Source organism: Phocoena sinus, chromosome 2, assembly GCF_008692025.1.
Source record: "Phocoena sinus isolate mPhoSin1 chromosome 2, mPhoSin1.pri, whole genome shotgun sequence".
In the NCBI taxonomy this organism is placed as follows: Eukaryota; Metazoa; Chordata; class Mammalia; order Artiodactyla; family Phocoenidae; genus Phocoena; species Phocoena sinus.
In genome coordinates, this window is record NC_045764.1 from 78,131,271 (window position 1) to 78,154,948 (window position 23,678).

General features: G+C 32.9%; 1 protein-coding gene across 8 annotated transcripts in view; it reads left to right on the forward strand.

Moving 5' to 3' along the window:
- Positions 1-23,678, forward strand: part of ZNF280D (zinc finger protein 280D) — a 125,006-nt gene that overhangs the window by 19,785 nt on the left and 81,543 nt on the right. For 6 of the 8 annotated variants that reach the window (XR_004348284.1, XR_004348283.1, XR_004348282.1 and 3 more), the window contains 7 exons: positions 1,052-1,267; positions 4,522-4,668; positions 7,051-7,116; positions 7,217-7,356; positions 15,478-15,595; positions 20,631-20,801; positions 20,946-21,055. Coding sequence is in view for 5 of the 8 variants with exons in the window: in XM_032621345.1 (XP_032477236.1) it covers positions 4,533-4,668; positions 7,051-7,116; positions 7,217-7,356; positions 15,478-15,595; positions 20,631-20,801; positions 20,946-21,055 (741 nt within the window). In the remaining 3 variants the exon portion in view is untranslated. The remainder of the gene's footprint in view (positions 1-1,051; positions 1,268-4,521; positions 4,669-7,050; positions 7,117-7,216; positions 7,357-15,477; positions 15,596-20,630; positions 20,802-20,945; positions 21,056-23,678) is intronic. The other 2 variants (XM_032621346.1, XM_032621347.1) reach the window with 1 other exon arrangement.

Here is a 23,678-nt window from a genome sequence, read left to right on the forward strand (position 1 = left end):
TTTATAAGTAAAGCAGTTTTAAAAAATTTTGTATATTTAAAAAAATTTTTGCTATTGTATGTGTGGGAATCCAGAAAGCAAATTCTTGTTTTAAATAAGGCAATTCAATTTTTTAAAAATAGATTTTATTTATTTATGGCCAAGTTGGGTCTTTGTTGCTGCGTGCGGGCTTTCTCTAGTGGCACCGAACGGGGGCTACTCTTGGTTGTGCGTGGGCTTCTCGTGGTGGCTTCTATTGTTGCGGAGCACGGGCTCTAGGCACGCGGGCATCACTAGTTGTGGTGCACGAGCTTATTTGCTCCGCGGTATGTGGGATCTTCCCAGACCAGGGCTCGAACCCATGTCCCCTGCATTGGCAGGCGGATTCTTAACCCCTGCGCCACCAGGGAAGCCCCAATTCAAATTTTTATATGTTTATTCTAAAAGCATTTGTTTTGAATTATAAACATATTATATTATAAATTTTTGAAGGCAAATACTGTGACTTATTTATCTTTGTTTTTTCCCTAGAACTTTGTACATTACCTTACATACAGAAAGCAATGAGTATGATTAGTTTGAATAGTTATTTTTTGAATGAATTAATCTATGATGAAGTACTATATCCAATTAATTTTTTCCTTTTAAGTTTCATTGATTAAAAAACCCAGAGAAAGATAAACTAAAACTTATTTAAGATTATGTTGTATTATGGAATGTGAAGAATAGGTAACAGTTAAAGATTAATGTCACTTAGCATCTGAAAAATTCAGATTTATTAAAATAGTACATTATGAGGCAATTATTCATTTTTACACAAGCATGCTTTTAAAAAACTATTTGTAATTTAATAATTTCAGACTTCTTCAAATATTAAGAGCTTAATAGAATCACCATTTTACTTATTAAATTTGGGTTCATTCAAGAAAGAACCAATTATGTAGAGTGAGTTAAATGTTTATGTTAAACTTATCAAATTTAAAAATTGAGCTTTTTACAGGAAAAATGATTAAGTATGTGTATATTTAATTTAATGAAATCCACTTTAATACTAGGTATCTTTATTTTATAGGAAGGAAAAGAGATATAACTTGCTGCCTTGTGTGGAGTCACATGATGATCAAAATTAGATCCAAGAATTTCTAAACCCCAAGTTTCACATTTCAGTATTTGGCTTTACTTAAAGTGACTCATAAAATTGACTGATATCTTGTGTCAGTACTTAAATGACAATTTACAGAAAGTCAGCTCTTCAACTTGATTGGCGACAACCCTTTTCAGCCAAAAAGTAAGTGTTGCTGCCACTACTGATACTAGTGTATGTGGCTTTTGTACCAATAACTTTGCATCAGGAGAAAGGCTGAGAGGTAGGCACATTTTCTTAAAAACAAAAACACTTAAAATTGTTAAGGTAGCAAATGCTCACATAAAAACAAATAATGTGAATTAAAATATGAGTAAAGTAGAAATGAAATGATTTCTCTCTGTGCCTGGTGATCGCTACTATTATTAGTTTGGTATGCATAGTCACGTATGTTTCTTTTACGCATAGACAAAAATTAATTATTTCTAAAAAAATTGTAAAGCTGTTATGTATCTTCAAAAATTTTTTTCTCAACAATATATCCTGTATATATTGACAATGGCAGTACCATGCTAAAAAGAGTAAGGAAGATCTTTGTCTTCTGCATGAGTTTGGTAGGGCTGCCATGACAAAGTATCATAGACTAGATGGCTTAAATGACAGAAGTTTATTTGCTCGCAGTTCTGGAGCCTAGAAGTCTAAGATCAAGGTGTTGGTAGGGTTAGTTCCTTTTGAGGGTCGTGAGGGAAGGATCTGTTCCAGGCCTCTCTCCTTGGCTTATAGGTGGTCATCTGCTTCCTGTGTCTTCAGAGGGTCTTTCCTTAATACGTGTATCTGTGTCCTGATCTGTTATTCTTCTTTCTTTTTTTAAAATAATTAATTAATTTTGTCTGTGCCAGGTCTTAGTTGAGGCACATGGGATCTTAGTTGCAGCATATGGACTTCTTAGTTGTGGCATACATGTGGGATCTAGTTCCCTGACCAGGGATCAAACCTGGCCCCCCTGCATTGGGAGTGCAGAGTCTTACCCACTGGACCACCAGGGAAGTCCCCTGATCTGCTCTTCCTTTAAGGAAACTGGTCATAGTGAATTAGCGCCCACACACTGTCCCATTCATATATATATGTATGGTATATAGCTATATATACCCTCTTTATATATCTAGTTAAGCATCACTTGTATCCATCTCCATTGCTGTTACTTTAGTTTAGACCTTCAGTACTGTTTCTCTTTTTTCCCTCCTCCCCTCCTCTTACTCTTCCTTTTTCTCCTCCACCTCAGCTTAAAGTAATATAGATATACATAGTTTTAAAAAATCAGACAACCTAAAAAGGCTTTAAGGGGTTTAACCTCAGTTTCTTGAAGAGTGCTTATGCACATATATATGTGTGCTGTCTATTGCATAGTCAGTTTTAATCATTTTCTAATGATGTTTATCATGAGGATTTATGCTTTCTTACAGCTACGCCTTCCTTCCCTCTAAGTATCTCCTAACATAAAAAATCAAATCCATATTTGATATTTTCATTATGATGACCATATAAATACTGTTCACTGACAAGCATGGTAATATGCTATTAATATGCCATTGTATATAGAATAGCATATGAGAGGATACATTTCTTTTTATTTTTTTTTCTTTCTTCTGGTGTACCCAGCAATTAATACTTTTCATGTTTTTTAATTTGCTAACTTGTATTGAAGTCTATAGCTAAATCTTCTCACACTCTCAAGAGCCTCTCAATTCAGGTTTTTATACTGTAAAATTTGTCAGGTAGTCTAAAAGTTTATACTTTAATCATCTTTTCTTTGGCCTCCTAGAGACATTACTCCTGAAGGTACTGTTCTCCTGAATTAGTCTGGACTGGTTGTTCTCTAGGCCTACTGAACTTCTGTTGTTCTGGGACTTTGTATTGTGGTGAATGCCATGTTTTCTTCATCCTGTGTCTTCCTCTTTCTTGACTGAGTCTCATGTTTTGGTGGATTGTATAGTAGCTTCCTGAGAAAGGGTGCCTGGGAAGTAAATCTTGTGTGATGTTGCTGGTCCTTACTCTCACACTTGATGAAAAGTTTGAATTCTAAATTGAAAAATAATTCTGGTAAGAATTTTATAAGTATTACTTTACTGTCTTTTAGTTTCTGTTCTTATTGCTCTTGATCTTTTCTATATGATCTGTTTCTGCCCCCCAACCCCTACAGATCTGAGGATATTCTCTTTATCTTTTTTGTTCTGAAATTTGGTAATTATATGTCTTGGTATAACTTTTTTCTTGATTGTTGTACTGAGTATTAGTGGGATCTTTCAACCAAGAGATTTTTGTCTTCTGATCTAGGAAATTTTCTTACATTATTTCTTTGATAACTTACCTCCTGCTTTTTCTCTGTTCTCTTTCTATAAATTTTATTAGGTGAGTGTTGTACTTTTGAAATTGATTTTCTAACAACCTTGTATTCTCTGTTTTGTTTATATATATACTTGTGTGTGTGTACGTATGTATGTATATATAAATTTTTTTTTCTCTCATAGTTCCATCTTTGAGGACATTTTGGTTTTTTTAACTGAATTTAAAAATTTGGCTATCGTATTTTTAGTTCTATTTTTGTTTCTGAACATTACTTTTTTTTTTTTTTTTTTTTGAACATTACTTTTTATAACATCCTTTTTTGTCTCATATCTCTAAAAATGCTAGTTATATTTTTTCTAGTATTTGTCTTGCTTTTTGCATTATCTCTTTTCCTTACGACTCTTTATCTGTTTTATTGATTTTGGTCTGAAAGACGAGGTTTTCCGAAAATTTCTGGTGCTAATTGGTTGTCTATTACTGAGGCACTAAAATGCTTCCTAGGAGGTCTGTGCTTGGTCAGAACTTCTAGGGTGGTGATATTTACTGTATGTTCTTTGGTCTGTTTCTTCAGGTGGGAAATGTCTAATTTTCCCGGATTGGAATAAGCCTCACTTTGTTCTTTTATTTTAGCCTAGCACCTCATCCCTGCTTTGCTGTGTACCTGGCATTCCTGAATTTGATTCAGTTTTTCTGTTATATCTCCCACCTGTTGCCTCTTATTCTTAGTTTATCTGCCTTTTGTTAGTACATTTTTTTTTTTTTTGGATAATGGTTAGGTGCAATCTTTTTTTTGTAGATACAATCATATTCTAGGCATATAACTGAAACTGACTTTGTTCCCAAATTTTCTGTCCACTGTAAAGAACTACTATCAACCATCATCCATCTGTCTATCTATCTGTCTACCTATCTATCATCTCTTTATCTAAATCTTACTAGTTTATATCTTAGAGAGTGAGCTCTGGGTTTCTCATTGTTGCTACCATGTATTAACTATAAATATCAATTCAGAAATTGCTATTAGGATTATTAAAGTAGATCTATGTATTACAAAAAATGTATTTATTTTTCTTTTTGAAAATAAGGTTTGCTTCTCTCCTTTTGAAAATTAGATACATCAAAAATGGCAGAACTCTTTATGGAATGTGAAGAAGAAGAGTTGGAACCATGGCAGAAGAAAGTAAAAGAGGTTGATGATGATGATGATGATGAGCCGATCTTTGTTGGAGAGATATCAAGTTCAAAACCAGCAATTTCAAGTGAGCATTTACTTTTAGTGAAGCCCAGTTTTGTAAGATACTGTTTCTAATAGAAAAACTTGTGAACTGTTTTATAGGTATTAAGTTCTTGTTCCTCTGTAGGGAGTTAGGGATGACAGATTGGGTGGGAGGTCAGTAAGAATTTCAGAGTCAGGGTTTTGATTGGGGACTTAAGGAAGGAGGTAAGAGGTTGAAATATCAGATGTGAGAAAAAGAAACGGACTAAGATTAGCTGGTGACACTGGAGGTCTTTTCATGTTAGAAATCATAATTTTTAGTGGAGCCAGGTAAACCTATTTATATTTTTGTTCATTTTCTTTTTTTTTTTCCTCTTTTAAACTGAGAAACAGAAGAGTTTAGAATATTTTGCTTAAAATGTCAGAATACACTAAATAAATTTGGGTTAGTCTCAGGTAGGGGTTCTTACATCTAAGCAGCTGCCTCATTGCAGTGTCATCTATACATAGCTACAGAATATATAGGCAGTGAATGATTTCAGTTAGAGTAACTCGATTTGACATTGTTACAATGTTAAAGACAAACGACACTTGTTAAAACGTCCACTCAGAAATGTATAGAAGTACAGAGAAATAATGTACACATTTCAGGAGAGAAAGAGAAAATAGATCCCTTCCCATTGCATTTACATGTTTATTTGCTTGTTTAAGTCAGGAGAATTTACCAAAGAATGTAACCAGCATACTAGTGTTTTCTTACCAAGTTAGTGCATAGAAGTGTAATTAAGAGACTACTTTAAAATTTTCTGAAGGCCTGGCTCTTCCTTCTGTTGCCTCTAAACTTGGAATGGCATTTTTAGTCAGTTTTATTAGAGGAAGAATAGCTTAACCAATTGAATTCTCAGTAGCATTTTTTTGTGGCAGATTGATAATAACTCCTAGAGGTTCTAAGTGGAGTGCCACTTCGATTATAAATTGAACTAGGCGTGATGGCATGCTTGTTGATGATAGTGGAACATAATTATATATTCTCTTAATTACTGTTTCCTGCCACTGTGATTATTTTATACTGGAATATTAGCATATTGCAAAATTGTTACTCAAGTTCTCTTATTGAAAAGATGACAATTAAGATTTAAGTTGAATTTATATTGATTGTAGATGACTGTTAACAGTATTCGACTGGAATAACATATATTAGTTTTAAAATAATTCTGTCAGAAGGGGATTGACCAGGAAGAATTTCTTTTGTGTACTCTTAAGATGCACAATTTAAATGATTTTATTGCTGTTTATGTATAAGCCATAAAATATTTTAACATACGGAGTATGAGCTAAATGTTTATATACAGTTGCCAGAAAGGAAGGTACAAACTTTTGTAGAATACAAACACCAAAAGGACTTTAGCAGTAGTTCTTTGATGGTTTGAGTAAATACTTAATCTTGAATTTCTGAATGAAAATGGGGTCAAGTTGCTTGAGCAGATTTTTCTCCTTTAAGACATCTCTAGTACTTAGGTATAGAGCACTGCATTGCCATTTTCAGAAAACAGTCCTACTTTTATATGGCCCTTTACTTTATAGAATTATTTTATGGGAGCTGGTTCCTTTCTACTACGAGGGGAAAAAAGGAAATTTATATGAGGTATGGTGTTTGTGCTTTTACCTTTTTCTAACCAACAATTTCAGGCAATCCTTACTCTTCTAAATTTTAGTTTGATTACTGAAAAACCTGTAATTAGGAACTTTAAACTGCAATTAGGAACTTTAAACTGATCCTGAAAGTCATATTATGCTCTGACTTCTGGTATAGTGATACATTTGAAGACCCTTAAGTTGTAAGGTATTCTGGTAAACTGTATGTTCATTGCAGTCTGTATTCTCTGATAGTTTCCCTTTCAGGACTCAGTAATGGTGCAGATAATCCAGTGAGATCCCTTATAATGATACTTTAGGGCTTATAAGGGTGTGAATTGGATATGGATGTTAGACAGGGTTTGATTTTGAGTAATAGGAACTTGAGTGTGTGTATAGCCCTTTCATCACTCAAAGAAAGATATATACTTCAATTATAGTTATATATGAATATATTTTTAGAAAATTTTTGCCAATTATATGACTATTTCTTTGCCATGCAGAAGGTTTGACTTATATGTAGTCATATTTATCAATCTTTAACTTCTGGCTTTTGGATTTTGAATTACAGTTAGAAAGATTGTTCTTATTTTATAAGATAATTAAGATGCATAATCTTATTTCTTTAGTAGATAAAGATATATACGTTTAAAATTACCTATATTCATAAGTCAGCATTAACTTGTATTCTCCTTCTAGGAATCTGTTTGTTTTCAGTGTATGATTTCTATTATCTTAATATATATGTCATTCAAACAATGAATTTTAAAATAAATGTAATCTTTTATAGATATTTTGAATAGAGTAAACCCCAGCTCATATTCAAGGGGAATAAAGAATGGTGCGCTCAGCCGAGGTACAGTATTATTGTACTATTTTTGTTTTAAAGTGAAGTATTTTGACATCATTGATTATATAGAAATATATTCAATGTGTTGTATAATTTTAAAATACAGGTATTACTGCTGCATTCAAGCCTACAAGTCAACACTACACGAACCCAACATCAAATCCAGTGCCTGCCTCGCCAGTAAATTTTCATCCTGAATCTAGATCTTCAGATAGTTCTGTTATTGTTCAGCCTTTGTCTAAACCTGTAAGTGTTTCTGAAACTACACAGCCAGCTGAGGGATACATTGGATATTATTTATCAGTATCAACAATGCCTAGTTAAAATTCTGTACTACCATGGGTAATCATCTAATGGAATCATAATCAGCATCAGAAAATGTCACGTTCTCTATGATAGCTCAACTGGTACCCAAATAATAATTGCAGTAACAAACTACTCAGCCTGTTTTTAAATTAGGTAATATGCTTAAATTAAATAGGTACAGTATTGAAAACTGTGCTATCAAAACATGAATAAAAGTATAATCAGTAATGAATATTGCATAATGGCAAACTATTTCAGATTGTAAATTGGGCCAAATGTTCTTAGTTTTTAATTGGGAAAATTGCTAAGAGGCTACTGGAGCTTTTTATTCTGAAAACATACCGTCATAGTTTAGTTAGTTTAAATAACTCTTAACAAAAACTAATAGTTAATATTTACTGAGTTGTTAATATGTGCAAGGCTTTGTGCTAAATGCTGTACATGAATTAATCTCATTTAATTCTTAAATGTTCCTATGAAGTAGGCACTATTATTTTTCTCTGTTTTATAGTTGAGGAAACTGAGGCTCACAGTGAATTTAAATAATTAAATATTAAATTTAATAATTTAAATAATTCACTCAGGGTCACACAGCTGGCAAATGATAGATCTGGGATTTCAATCCAGACTAATCCATAGTTTATTTGTATTTGTATATACATGCATGTGTATTGTACGTAAATGTATACTTCTAAAAAAAATGGAAGCATTGCCTTAGTGTGAAAGTTTTCAAAGTGTAGTCTTCAGTCCCCTGGGGTTCCTGTAAGACTCTTTTACAGGTTTTGGAACAACAGTATTGTCACAATAACACAAAGACACTATTTGCTTTTTTCACTGTGTTGACATTTGCACTGATGATGCAAAAGTAGTGGTGGGTAAACTGCTGGTTCCTTAGTATGAGTAGGAGTTTTTGTATTAGTCACCACCCTGCACTCACAATAAAAATTATTCCAGTCATACTCAGTTCCCTTGATGAAGAATTAAAACGTTATTAATTTTATTAACTCTCTACCCTTGGATACATGTGTCTTTTAAAATATTTTGTGTGATGAAATGGGTGGTGTGCATAAAGTATTACTGTGTCTGAGGTATGATTATCTTGAGGAAAAGCACTAGTGTGATTAAATTGTGAGCTAAACTACCCAGAAGACCATTTTTAACTTGAAAGGATGACTGACAAACCATGGTTTATACTACTATTAACTTAATGGTTTAAAAACACCTACTTTTATTATCTCACAGATTTTGTGGGTCAGGAGTCAGGTCATATCTTCATAGTCCCTAAAGGCTTCATTCAAGGTGTGGGCTCTGAGCTTGCAGTCTCATCTGAAGCTCTCAACTCAGGAAGTATCTGCTTCCAAGTTCTCATGCTTATTGGTACCATTCGGTTCCTTAAGGGTTGTCAGATTGAGAGTCTCAGAATTTTAGTGGCTTTTGGCTGGCTCCTTGCCAGGTGGGTCTTTCCAACATGGCTTCTTACTTCCTTGAAGCACACAAGGAAGAGGGAATCCTTAGCAGGATGGCATTTCAGCCTTATGTAATGTAATCACATAAAAAAATCATGTACATTCTGTCACTTTTGCTATATTCTGTCAGAAACAAGTCATGTGTCTTGTGCACACTCCAAGAGAGGGAATCACACAGGACATGAATACCAGGGCGTGGGGATCATGGAAGCTACTTTAAAGTCTGTCTGCCACACACGAGTTCTTCAGTCTTTGCTGTTTGGTAGACAGTTCCTCAAAATTGAACAAAGTGCACCTGCCACTTCAAGGAAAACAACTGGTGGTATTTCTTGCCACCGATGAAATTTGAGCTATCAAGCAAAGTTAAAATTTTGAACAACTTGAACCTGCCATCATGATCTTGACAGCTTCCCAGTACGTAAAATCTTTTCTGGTGGGTGGCGGTATTAATAAATATGATTTTTTGATATTGTGTAATTTTTCAACATTTGGAAGATGTGCGTAATTCAAAGAAACCAATATTTTCTAAATAACTAATGTATGATGTCATAAAATCATGCATGGATAAGATTCATTCAAAGTGCAAGATAAGGCTAATAGATTTTAATGTAACAAAGTTCAAAAAAGTCAGTGATAAGGAGTGAGATTCCACATTGCAACAAACCTTTAAGAGAATACCAGCTGTCGGGCTTCCCTGGTGGCGCAGTGGTTGAGAGTCCACCTGCTGATGCAGGGGACACGGGTTCATGCCCCGGTCCGGGAAGATCCCACATGCCGCAGAGCGGCTGGGACTGTGAGCCATGGCCGCTGAGCCTGCGCGTCCACAACAGGAGAGGCCACAACAGTGAGAGGCCCGTGTACCGCAAAAAAAAAAAGAAAAAAAAAAGAAAATACCAACTGTTGAGTTTTGGTATTGTATCAAAGAAATATAACCCCATTTATTCTAATTTGCTATTAAAATATTCCCTTTTTCAACTATTAATTTTTATGAAGCCAGATTATATTCTTCAACCGGAACAACATATTTTAACAGAATGAAAGCCAAAGCAGGTATGAGAGTATAGCAGTTTTTGATTAATCTAGACATTAAAGAGATTTGCAGAAATGTAAAACAGTGCCACTATTTTCACTGATTTTTTTGTGTTTGCTAGACAAGCCATTTTTTACAAAATGTTATTTATGTTAATCTGTAATGGATTTATTATTGTTTAAAATGAAATTAATAAATATTTAAAAAATTTCTCTGTTTTAATCTCTAATATGGTAAATATCAGTAGATATAACCTATCTAAATAAAAATTCTTTTGGGTCCTCAGTAATTTTTCAATGTGTAGAGGGGTTCTGAAACCAAGGAGTTAGAGTACTAAAACAAAAAGTTACCCAAAATGTAAAGATTCTTTGCTACTGGAATTGAATTAACTCTGGATGATTTCATGCTTCATAAGCTATTTGGCATTGGCCTTACAGAAATAGTAAATTTCCCCTAAAATGTTTGTTCTTTTTATAATAAGTGAAACAACTACCAAAGCACCTATAAATTTTCTTGCAAATATTCAATTTCAAAACCAGAATTGAATCCAGATATTTTTGGTATGACTAATCCATTTTTCCTTCCCTTTATATCATATTACTATAAGGTAATCTACATATTTGTTACCACTAAAAATTGATATTTGAGGTGTATCTTTCATAGAAGACTTATTAAATTTAATTTTATTTACATGAAAAGAAAAATCTATGGCTAAATAAACTCTGCCCCCACTTATATTTTGAAGAGGTCATATATCATAAAAAATAAGAGTATCTTTGGGCAAATACTACGCCCCCCCAAATCTTTTCTGTAGTTTTAGCATTCTGAAATAATAATATTGATATGAGCCCTGGACTAGTAGTTTAAATGACTTAAGATTGAAGCAAGAGACTTCAATGCTGATTCTGCCTTGTTCTTAACTAAAGCATTGGCAAAACCTCTCTGAGCCTCATTTTCTTCATTTCTAAAATGAGAGATAATTTTACCCAGACTGCTGATTCTCAATCTTGGATCCTAAGATGGTAAGCTACCCAAAATGTAAAGATTCTTTGTTATTAGTGGAATCAAATTAACTTGGTAGGTTTCTCATGCGTATTGTAAGCTGTTTGGCATTTGAAAGGATAGAAAACCGGAAAAAGAAACTTTATTATTTAATTCAGTTTGATAGATAAAAATCTTTCCAACATTGGACCCAGGGAGAAAAAAAATAAAGTGAGGGGTGATATCTTTGGTATTATAAAAGTTAGAAACTAGAGCTTTTTCGAACTCAAAATGTTTTACTTCTGTGGGCATAGTTTTTAAATCAAAACACCTCAATTGATAGTTCCAGATCTTGGGGAGTTTTTAAAAGGCGAAATTTTGTCAGTTGGTCTGGGTGGATGGGTCTTGGAAGTAATACATTTTAAAAAGCTCTCCAGGTAATTCTAATGTGCACAGATAAGAATGACATATATTCTGGAATGAATTGAGGACGCTATGTAAGGAAATTATTTACTGTGAATTTTGGAAGCCACTGCTTTTAATTATAGTTTTTCATTTTATGTCATGTTTTGTATGTATGTGTATATTTACTTTTTCATGTAACATCTCTATACTTCAGTGTCTCTTTCAAATCTGTTTCAGGTAGTGGGGATATACTGTTATCATTTAAAAAGTCAGTGTGATATAGCTTAAGGGCATAGGCTTTGTAATTAGACCCAACTTCTAATTACAGCTCCATCAATAATAAGTGGGGCTGTATTGGGAACCTTGCATAACCACACCTAACCTTAGTTTACCTACTTATAAAATGGGGTATAAGGTCTTTGTGACAACTACTTGATTTAGTACATGCAGTGAACCGTGAAGTGCAAGTATATTTAAAATATGACTGTGGCTTGTGTTTTAGGTGTGAAGGGTGAATAACTTCAAGTTCAGAAGTGACTTGCCCAAGGTTTTGTAGCTAAATAAATGTGCGGATTTTCTGGATCCCAGTCTAGCACCCATTATACCCTTACTGTTGTGTTTGATATCTTTCTGAACAGTTTTAGGAGACTTTAAAAATTCCATGTTGGATAATTATTTTAACCAGTTACTGTTTTTTTTGTTGTTTTTAAAACTTATTTTTGGCTGCCCTGGGTCTTCCCTGCTGCGCACAGGCTTTCTGTAGTTGTGGCGAGTGGGGGCTACTCTTTGTTGAGGTGCGCAGGCTTCTCCTTGTGGTGGCTTCTCTGGTTGTGGAGCACGGGCTCTAGGCACACAGGCTTCAGTGATTGCAGCACGCAGACTCAGTAGTTGTGGCTCGTGGGCTCTAGAGGGCAGGCTCAGTAGTTGTGGCGCATGGGCTTAGTTGCTTCGACAACATGTGGGGTATTCCCAGACCAGGGATCGAACCCATGTCCCCTGCATTGGCAGGTGGATTCTCATCCACTGCAGCACTCGGGAAGTCTACCAGGTATTGTTGAATAATGTGTGCCTGCTCTCTGAAACTGTGGTGCTTACATTAGCCAGAGTTATTTCCTAGGAAAGTGTTTATTAACTTTGTACTTCTGTTAAAGAACTGTTTTAGAAAATGTAGGTGAATATTATCCATTTTTTTAAGTGTAAATATTTGAAGAAAATATCTTGAAGCAAGATTGTGCTTGGTTACAATTAAGTTAGATGGCATCACAGATTTTTTTTTTTTTAAATGTTGCACGTTAAGGCTCAAATGCAAATATCTGTTAGGCTTCAAATTCTTTGAGTGGCTTGGGTTACTTCGATACCCATTTCCATAACAACTTCTATTTTTTTAAAACAGCAACAATCATTTATTTAGTCACAGATCTGCAATGCGTGCAGGGTGTGGTGAGGAAGGCTTATGTCTTTTTTAAATTAAGAAAAAAATTTTTATTGAGGTGTAGTTGACATACAGCATATTTGTTTCAGATGTACAGCATAATGATTCAATATTTATATATATTGTGAAATGATCACCACAGTAAGTCTAGTTAAAGTCTGTCACCATACGTCGTTACAGAATTTTTTTCTTGTGATGAGAAATTTTAAGATCTCTCTTAGTAACTTTCACATATGCAGTACAGCATTATTAACTTTAGTCACCATGCTGAACTTCACATCCCCATAATTTATTTATTTTATAACTGGAAGCTTATTCACTTTGACTCCCTTCACCCATATTTTGTTTCTATAACTTCCCATGGACAAACTCATGTCAATAGAAAAGTTAGTAGTAAACCAAAATTCTTAAAACTTATTTGTCCCTTAATTTATAAGCACAAAATAAGCAAAACCTTCCCGTTTGTATTTTGAAATAATATGTATTTTGTTGGGAAAGTTTAGGAAGAGAGAAGTGTACATACTGTATTTTGATTTTTTCCCCCCTTCAAACAGTGTAGATTATATCAGTCAGAACCAAACTATATACACAGATGCGTATTTCTCTTTTTTCACTGAACATTCTACTAGGAATGTGTCACTGGATATTTCTCAAAAACATATTAGTGGCTGCATGGTAATCTTTTAATTTATTTAACCATTTTTCCATTGTTGGACATAAAGATTTTAATTTTTTGCTGTTAAAAATAATTCTCCAGTAAACAGTTTCATTTCCTTACTATAAATTTTTAAAGTGGAATCGTTGGATGAAAGGATGTGAACTAATATAAAGCCTGTGATAGCTGCTGCCACAATTTTCATGTGGAAAAGTTATACCTAAATATAGCTTCTATTTTGCCAGTAGTATATGTTATTATTTTTTAATTGATAAATTTTAATTTTATTTCAAACTAATTTTAGACTTACAGGAAATATAATACAATATCCCTAATGCTGACGTTTTACTTATCAAAACTAAACTGCAGGGCTTCCCTGGTGGCACAGTGGTTGAGAGCCTGCTTGCTGATGCAGGGGACATGGGTTTGTGCCCCGGTCCGGGAAGATCCCACATGCCGCGGAGCGGCTGGGCCCGTGAGCCATGGCCGCTGGACCTGTGCGTCTGGAGCCTGTGCTCCACAATGGGAGAGGCCACAACAGTGAGAGGCCCGCGTACCACAAAAAAAACTAAACTGCAGACCTTATTTGAATTTTACCAGTTTTTCCATTAATGTCATTTTTCATTCCCAGCATCCTATTTAGGATCACACCTTAACAGTTTGTTATTTCTTCTTAGTCTCCTCATATTTTTCTACAGTTACTTACTCTTTGTCTATTATGACCTTGATACTTTCAAGAGAAGTGGCAATTATTTTGTGTTATGTAACTGCCATTGTCTTTACTTGCATTTCTTTGACTAGTAAGTTGGGAAAAAAGTTTTTTGTATGTATTGGTCATTTGTTTTTTGCTTTTGAAGTGCCTCAGGTTATGCCCTTTGCCAATTTTTCTCTTAAAGTGACTTTTTCCCTTTTGATCTTTAAGTCTTGTTAAATCTTAGAGCTTTTGCTTGTTATATATTATGACTCATAGAATGGTCCAAAATCACTCTAATGAGAGCTCACTCTGTACAATGATGGTCTTTTATAAATAGAATTGGATTCTATTTTTGTGTATGTGTTATCAGTATATTTAATAGTTTTGGAATACATATATATCCCTAAATTATATTGACCACATTTTATGATTATTTATATTAATATATGTGTGTGCTAACGTATAAATTTATACTATCTTATATTTGACTATATTATGATTCATTTCATACATTTCATTCTTGATATCTTCCTATTAACTGGGACCACACTTTCTCCTGATGGAAGGGCTGAAACTTTCCTTGAGCTCCAAGCACTTCAGGAATGGAGCAGGTGTCCCAGATCAGTCCTATAAACAGCTTCCATTCTAAACCCTGTGTGCCTAGCTTTCTTGTTTGTTCACCCTGCTGACCTAGCAGTTTTGTATTTGCCCTAAGAGGTGGGAGATTGCCTGGCCCAGCATGGCTTTCCGTAGGGTGCTGGGAAGAGGGGGGACCCATTAGTTTTCTTTCTTAGACTTGGCTTATAAATTTTGCCAGTAAAGACGATCCCAAAACTCATATCATGTGATATGTTCATCCTTAACCCTGATGCACCATACTGCAGATTAATTCCCAGTATGTTTGCCCTGATACTTTTATCTGTGGGGTTTATAGAGGTATAGAAACTTCTAAAATTGTACGTATGTCAGAATATTTACATATTTTTTCCTTGCTTTTACCCAAAGATTTTGGTAAGTTCTATTATTTGCTCTTTGATAGGAATCCTGCATTTTTAGTGACTCTCTGAGGTGTATCAGTCTTACTGATTTAAAATGGGTTTGTATGTTTCTTTTACCTTGAAAAAAAATCAGGCTAGAATTTTCCCCCCATTTTAATTGACTAGTCAGGAACAAGCCAGCTCTAAGTAATAGCTTGCTTTCAGTTTTAGTAGATAATAATTTTGGCATAATAGTAATAATTGCCTTTGTGTTTTATAACTTATTAGTAATGGAGTCATCGAAGGTTATCCTTATAATATTGGCATACAGTTAAATTTACCTTTATAAAAGCTTATGAAACAAAATAATTATAATTATGTTGAATATATGTAATGTTCTTCCTTTGAAATATTTTAACAGGGTTATGTAACGAAGTCATCACGAGTTGTTTCTAATAATTCTTCAGAGTTACTGTTTGACTTGACCCAGGATACAGGATTACCACTTTACCAAGGAGGACCAACACTTTCTATAGCAGGTTGGTTTCAGCACTTTTTCAAAAAATTAGAAAAAGAAACTTGATGAATATGCATATGGAATTGACTTTCTGTTTTGAAGTCCATGCCTTCAAGTTAAGTTTTTCACATATTGTAAGGTGTAATGGCGCCAGTAGTTCTCGAATGCCTTTTTAGGTAGTTTTAAATGAAATCTTATTTACTAATAGAATATTTTATTTCTTCCTGTTAATTAAGTAGGCTAACCAACTTTGACCTTGTTCGCACTTGGCATTAAACATGGCCTGAAAAAATCTTTATTTTTATTTTGTTATTTTAATTTTATTGGAGCAGAGTTGATTTATAATGTTGTGGTAGTTTCAGGTGTACAACAAAGTGATGTTATACATATACATATATTCATTCTTTTTTAGATTCTTTTCTCATATAGGTTATCACAGAATACTGAGTAGAGTTTCCTGTGCTATACAGTAGGTCCTTGTTGGTTATCTATCTGATATATAATAGTGTGTGTGTTCATCCCAAGATCCTGATTTATCCCTCCCCACCACGTTTCCCTTTTGGTAACCATAAGTTTGTTTTCAATATCTGTAAGTCTGTTTCTGTTTTGTAAATAAGTTCATTTGTATCATTTTTTGAAATTAGATTCCACATATGAATGATATCATATGATATTTGTTTTTGTCTGACTTACTTCACTTAGTATGATAATCTCTAGGTCCATCCATGTTGCTGCAAATGGCATTATTTTATTCTTTTAATGGCTGAGTAATATTCCATCGTATATATGTACCACATCTTCTTTATCCATTCCTCTGTTGATGGACATTTAGGTTGCTTTCATGTCTTGGCTATTGTAAATAGAGCTGCAGTGAACATTGGGGTGCATGTATCTTTTCGAAGTATGGTTTTCTCCAGATATATGCCTAGGAGTGGGATTGCTGGATCATATGGTAACTCTTTTTTTATTTTTTTAAGGAACCTCCATACTGTTCTCCATAATGGTTATACCAATTTACATTCCCATCAACAGTGTAGGAGTCTTCCCTTTTCTCCACACCCTCTCCAGCGTTCATTGTTTGTAAACTTTTTGATGATGGCCATTCTGACCGGTGTGGGTGATACCTCATTGTAGTTTTGATTTGCATTTCTCTGATAATTAGTGATGTTGAGGATCTTTTCATGTGCTTTTTAGCCATCTGTATGTCTTCTTTGGAGAAATATCTATTTAGATCTTCTGCCCATTTTTTGATTGGGTTGTTTGGTTTTTTTGACATAGAGCTGCGTGAGTTGTTTGTATATTTTGGCAATTAATCCCTTGTTCGTTGCTTAGTTTGCAAATATTTTCTCCCATTCTGTGGGTTGTCTTTTCATTTTGTTTATGGTTTCCTTTGCTGTGCAGAACGTTTCAAATTTAATTAGGTCCCATTGTTTTGGTTTTTATTTTCATTACTCTAGGAGGTGGATCAAAAAGGATATTGCTGCAATTTATGTCAAAGAGTGTTCTTCCTGTTTTCCTCTAAGAGTTTTATAGTGTCTGGCCTTACATTTAGGTCTTTGATCCATTTTGAGCTTATTTTTCTGTGTGATGTTAGAGAATGTTCTAATTTCATTCTTTTACATGTAGCTGTCCGGTTTTCCCAGCACCACTTATTGAAGAGTCTGTCTTTTCTCCATTGTATATTCTTGCCTCCTTTGTCATAGATTAATTGACAATAGGTGCGTGGGTTTAGTTCTGGGCTTTCTATCCTGTTCCATTGATCTATATTTCTGTTTTTGAGAAAAATCTTAAAATAATATCTATAAGTTAGAGAAGTCCTCTGATATCCTAAATACTCTGTTAAAAGGAATATTTATTATGTTCTATGACCACTAGTATGGAAAAGTGTATGGTTATAGTTAAATTCTCAATTAGGTTAGTGTGTTTCTATTCAATAAACGATTTAGGTATAAAATATGATTACAGAGTGCTGTTATAAAGTGGCTGCACTAAATTTGTCTGTAGTCATTACTCAGTAAATGCCTGTTGAAGGAGTAATGAAATTTCCCTATTGAAGAAGTTACTTTTATTATATACTATTAACAAGGTTCTTCATTAACCAAAAATAAATTAGTGTGTTATGAAAGAATTTTATCTAATTGAAAATTCCTTGTACAGGCAGTTATGCTTTGTATACTAGCAATTTTGATATATTTCAGATATTTGACTAAATTGAGATTTGGGGGAATTTTTAGATTTTTCACTAGTAAATTAGTGTGGAAAATTTACCAAATGCTTCCTGATTTTTTTAATAGTAATATCAGTACCTAAAATGTTTTTCCACTTAGATAATATTTAGTTGATATTCACTTCTTCGGGTATCACCTACAAATTTGTAAAAAACTAGTTAGTAAAATAGGTAAGAACCAAAAGAAACAAGGAGAAAAAATAATTGTCTTAAGTCTGGTTTTACAAAACACATGAACTTTATTTATAGAAAAAGTCTGAGTTCTTGAAACTTCTTGGGGCTAAGAACAGTGACTCCTGCTCTCCTTCTAAGTTTTTTTCTGCAGAGAGACTTTAGCCTGTAGATTTGAACTGCTATTCTTAAGATTTTTGTAGCCTTTAGCATGTCTTTACATTTCAGTTTTCTCATACTATTAAAATAGAGATTTTATTTTTCTTATTTAATGCATTCATTCTCCAGACCTTCAATCAGCCATTTGTAGATATAATTTTAATTCTTGCTCTATTTCAATTAGGGCTTTCTGAAGCCCAAATAAGATAAATAAAACGTGAAATGCATTATAAGCTTTAAAGGACTCTACAACAAATATTTGTTATGAATGGTAACAGGTGCAATATGTTCAATAGCATTAACTGATCAAGTTCAAGTGATCATGGATATTTGGAGAGAACTGGGTTTGAGTTTGATCTTGAATGAGAATAGGATTTTTACTGGCCAAGATAGAGGTGTTGAGTGTGGGAAACAATACAAGCCAAAGACAATAGAGATGTTAAAGGGTCAGAATTTAAAACTCTTAAATTCAGAGTAATTTTATTTCTTATGTTAAAAAAATACTTATAATAAAAGTCCGATGTACTGTCTAGGCTGTTATATAATCAGAATATTAATCCAAAATACCAGCACTCATTAGCTTTTCAGCTAACCTCAGCATCTCACAAGAATGCTACTGTGATTACACAGAATGTTTCCCGCGTTCCCATAGTATAGCCGTCAGTAATCACATGCTTTGAAGATAGAAAAAGAAAATCATTTTTATGTTATCTCAAAGGATGAAACAGAGGAGCCAACTATTGTAATACTCTTATTTTCCGGGCATATTTCTCCTTATTAAAAAGCGGACAGGTGAATCTATTACAATAATTTTTTCCCCTCTGAAGTAAGTTAAGATATAAAATATTTTATTAGTAAAGATAATAGCTGTTTTTTATTATTGAATGCTTTCTATGTACTAGATGTTGTGTTGGTTGCTTTTAAAAGTAAGTTAAGATATGAAATTTTTTTAGTAATGATAATAGCTTTCATTTATTATTGATTGCCTTCTTTGTACCAAATATTGTATTCGGTGTTTTAAATACAGTATCTTATTTGATCTTAAAAGTTCTGTGTTAAAGACACAGACCTACTAGAGAATGGACTTGAGGATATGGGGAGGGGGTAGGGTAAGCTGTGACAAAGCGAGAGAGAGGCATGGACATATATACACTACCAAACGTAAGGTAGATAGCTAGTGGGAAGCAGCCGCATAGCACAGGGAGATCAGCTCCGTGCTTTGTAACTGCCTGGAGGGGTGGGAGGGATAGGAGGGTGGGAGGGAGGCAGACGAAAGAGGGAGGAGATATGGGAACATATGTGTATATATATATAACTGATTCATTTTGTTGTAAAACAGAAACTAACACACCATTGTAAAGCAATTATACTCCAATAAAGATGTTAAAAAAAAAAGCGCTGTGTAAAATAAGGTATTATAACAGAACAAAGTGAGGCTCAGGGAAGTTAATTAAATAAGCCAAGAAAACATAGCTATCAGTGACAGAGCCTGGATTTGAACTTATCCTGTCTGGTTTAAAAGCCTGGAATATTTCTAGTGTATTTACTGCTTATACTTTTAGTGTACAGTTGGGAGCATTAGAATATGATGTGCAGTTTTAAAATCCTTGTTACCCAGCCTAGTTATAGCCTAAATATCCCCATTTCCCTTGCTATGGCTCTGAATAAGGCTAAAATCCTTTAGCAAAAAGGTTATAGTTTTCAAACTAAGACTTCATTTAGGAATGAAATTCCTGTAAAAACAAAATTTTATGCAAAAGTCTAATAAGTAAAATATAAAAGCAGAGTTTCTCTGTCAAACACACCCAGGGTATTCCCTAAGAGGAGCCCATTAAGCTCTGGGGAAGATAATTTGAAAACCATAGTATAATACTAACTCTTTCTATTATGAACCCTTTCACATGAATGAATGAGGTTTTATCGTTCAAGATTAGTAGTTTCCACTTTGTATGTAGGAATAAATGGGTAATATAACCTAAAGCCATCAGTAGACCACCTCTTTCTTAGGTGGACAAAGCTAACTTTTCATTAGACATTTTAAGTCATTAAATAAAAAGCTTCTAAAGTGTCTCTCTAAATTTTTGGGTTTTTTTTTTTTTAAAAACAAACTCATGCACTTAAGCATCTAAAGTTAATTCATTTGTGGGAACCCTGGCATATTCTTTGTGCTTTAATTTTTTTTGTGTTTTTGCTTGCTCTGCCTTCTTTCATAATAGCTGTTTATATATTTCTTTATTTGAAATTATATTTAGTATTGCCTTACATAGAAAGGTATTTTATGAATAATTTGAATATATATAGTATGTAATAGATATTTATACAGTTTCTTTATATCCCCTAACTTTTGATCACATCAATTTTTGTCATTATTTATTGTTATTTGTATGATGTGATAATTCAATTATATTACATTTAATTTCACTCCAAAGTATTTTTACTTAGTTGTAAGCAATGTTCTAAAGTCTTTAAAAATATTTTCTCACTATTTAAATCATTATAGGTATGAATGAAACTTCATTTTTATCAAAACGTCCTTCTACTTCTGAAGTAAACAGTGTTAATCCAAAAAAGTCTAAACCCAGTGAAGGTGTTTCTGGAACAAATTCCTCAGCTGTATTTTCTTCAGTTAAATCTCTTTCAGCGACATCTCCCCAGGCTATGCCGTCAAAAGGTAAATATGAAATGTAGCATATAAAAAAGAAATTATAGTATTTATATATGAATTATAGAAATTGTAATACAGACTATCAATAATGGTTATTGAAGGTTAAAAAGTGATGAATTTTGAATCATATATATTTTGAATTTATTTTAGGTACAAATATCTCATCAAATCAATCTAAAAATGGAACACCTTTTCCAAGAGCTTGTCCAAAGTGCAATATTCATTTCAATCTTTTGGATCCTTTGAAAAATCACATGAAGGTAAAACTTTTTCAAAATTTAATTTTAAAAAGGTTTGCAAATCCCTAAAAATATTGATTGATTTGCAGTAAATAATGATTTGTTCAGATATTTAGATAAGAAATATTCTCATATTGGTATTTACATATGTTAGGTAAAAGTTTATATTCATAATGATTGTCTTTATATAAGATTTTAAAATTTCTTCTGAATCATCAAATTAAAAAAATTGTTCATATACATTATAATGTATATACATTATAATTGTATTCTAATTTTAAATGAAAATAATGCATTGTTTAGAATATCTTATTTACTAGCTTATGCATACTTGAAACTTCTTAAAAATAGGCATTTTATTATGTGTTTAATATTTCATATAAGTTAACAGTTCCTTTAGTTATCTTTTTTGTTCATACTAACATGTGCATGTCATGTTACACAATGAAAATCTTAGTTTTACTTTAATTTCAGCACTCAGGCATAAGCTCCAAATGATAGAGGATTTTATATGAAATAATTGTTTTAACTTAGTCCAGAATATAGTTTGTGTAATTGTTATAAATTAATTTGAGCTTATTATTGGTATAAGAAGCTCCTGAAATTAGATTTTAAGAAATTTTCAAAGTACAAATGAAATAGGAGGTTTAGGTAACACTTCACTTAAAATATTTTGGTAGATATTACAGTACCCTGCTGTGTCTATGGAAAGATAGCCTGTATTCCTCTTCTGTGCCCGGTATAAATGCAAGGAAGGGGGAAAGAGACAAGAAAAAAGGCAGTGTAGATCATATGGAGAAAAGAAGGAAGGAGAAGGATGCAATGGTAAAGAACTATCTAAGGAAAAATTTCAGGGATTGTTCACTGTTTCAGGGATTGACAAATCTTTTTTGAAATTCAGTATTTTACAAAAAAAGTAGAAAAAAATAAAGGAACTTTTTAATTTTAAATATAGTCTCTTTATTTAAATACAAAACTATTTGGTCTGTGACTACTTCTAGCTCGCAAGTACTCCCTGATAATTGCACTTTGTGGTTTGTTCTTATATGAGAATTAACCTGTACAAGTGCTTTCAGTTTTCCTATTTATGTAATATTTTGATGAGATAACCTGATGTTTTTTCATGTTTTGCATTTTGGACCTAGGGAAAAAAGAAAGGGTTAAATTCTTTAGTTATCTTTAGTTATTTGAATAGGTAATAGTCATATGATTCAAAATTGAAAAGTTTACAAAGGCATACAAGTAAAAACTCTTATCCCTGTCTCTTATTTACCTGGTTCCCAGTATGACTCTCAAAGAAAATAATTTTTATTAGTTTGTTTTCTATCCTCTCTGGTCTTCTTTCTGCATAAACAGGTGAACACAAGTGCTCTTCTTTTCTGTTTTGTGTACAAGCTGTAGCACATTATATATACTGTATCTGGTGCGACTGGCAATCATTTTCCAAAATGTAGCTTTACTTCCAAAACATATTATAGCATTGTTTGTGATTACTCATATTAGAAACAATCACAACTTCATATAATATTCATATAATAAAACACTATTCAGCGTTTTTAAAAAGGATGGAATCTTTAGAATGATGATATGGGAAGATAGCTCTAAGACATATTATTGAACTAAGTTGAATGTATTATGAATAACTTATTATATTCCTTTATATCATAAAGAAATCTTAGAGAATAGTCACCAGATTTCGGACAGGGAAGTGTAAAATTATGGAGACTTTATGTTCTAGATGATGCATTTCATACATAAATTATAATTTACAATAATAATTTCTATTTTGAAAAAAATAAGATTTTTATATTATTTGTAAATGATTTTTTTGCTTTTATTATAGATAAGTAGATGACTGTACCACAGAAATAATGTTTTCTTTCAATGAAGAATACCTAAAACATAATTCAAATATGCTACAATAATAACAACAATGTACTTACCTGAGACCATGTGAGACTACTAAGCTTTAAATACATTATTTCATTTAATCCTTAGAAAATTCTTTGAGATAGACATTTTTCTCAGTTTTATAGCCAGTTAATTGGCATAACTGGTATTCAAACTTAATGGTAAAAAGCTCAAGTTCTCCCAAATACTTATTATTATTCCCCTTTTGACAAGTGTATGGGATATTTAACTTGAAGATAGGTACATTATTTCTTTTTAGGGAATTTGATATTTATCAACCAGATCTAGCTTATTAATTACATTATTTAGATTTCTATAACTTAACTCATTTTTTTGTTTACTTGCTCTGTCATGGATTGAGAAATAGCACATCTCAATCCACATCTTTCACCACCAATATATTTTTTTGCTTTATTGCAATTCTGTTTTAAGATTGTTGCTATTGTTTGTGATACAGATGAATCTCTTTTGTAACTGTATTGTGAATGCATCCTTTAGCATTTTTATAAAATGTCCTTTTTTGTTTTAAAGTTTAATGACTTTTAGGCTCACCCCTTGTTTTCTTCTGGTTTCTATTTGCCTAGTGTATTTTGTTTATCCTTTTATTTTCAACCCCTTTGAGTGGCTTTGTTTTAAGTATGCCTCTTGCTTTAAGCAGAAAGTTGTGATCCTATAATGAAAATCTTTTTTGTTTCAGTAGTTGAGTTAAATTTACTTATTTTCATAGATGTGA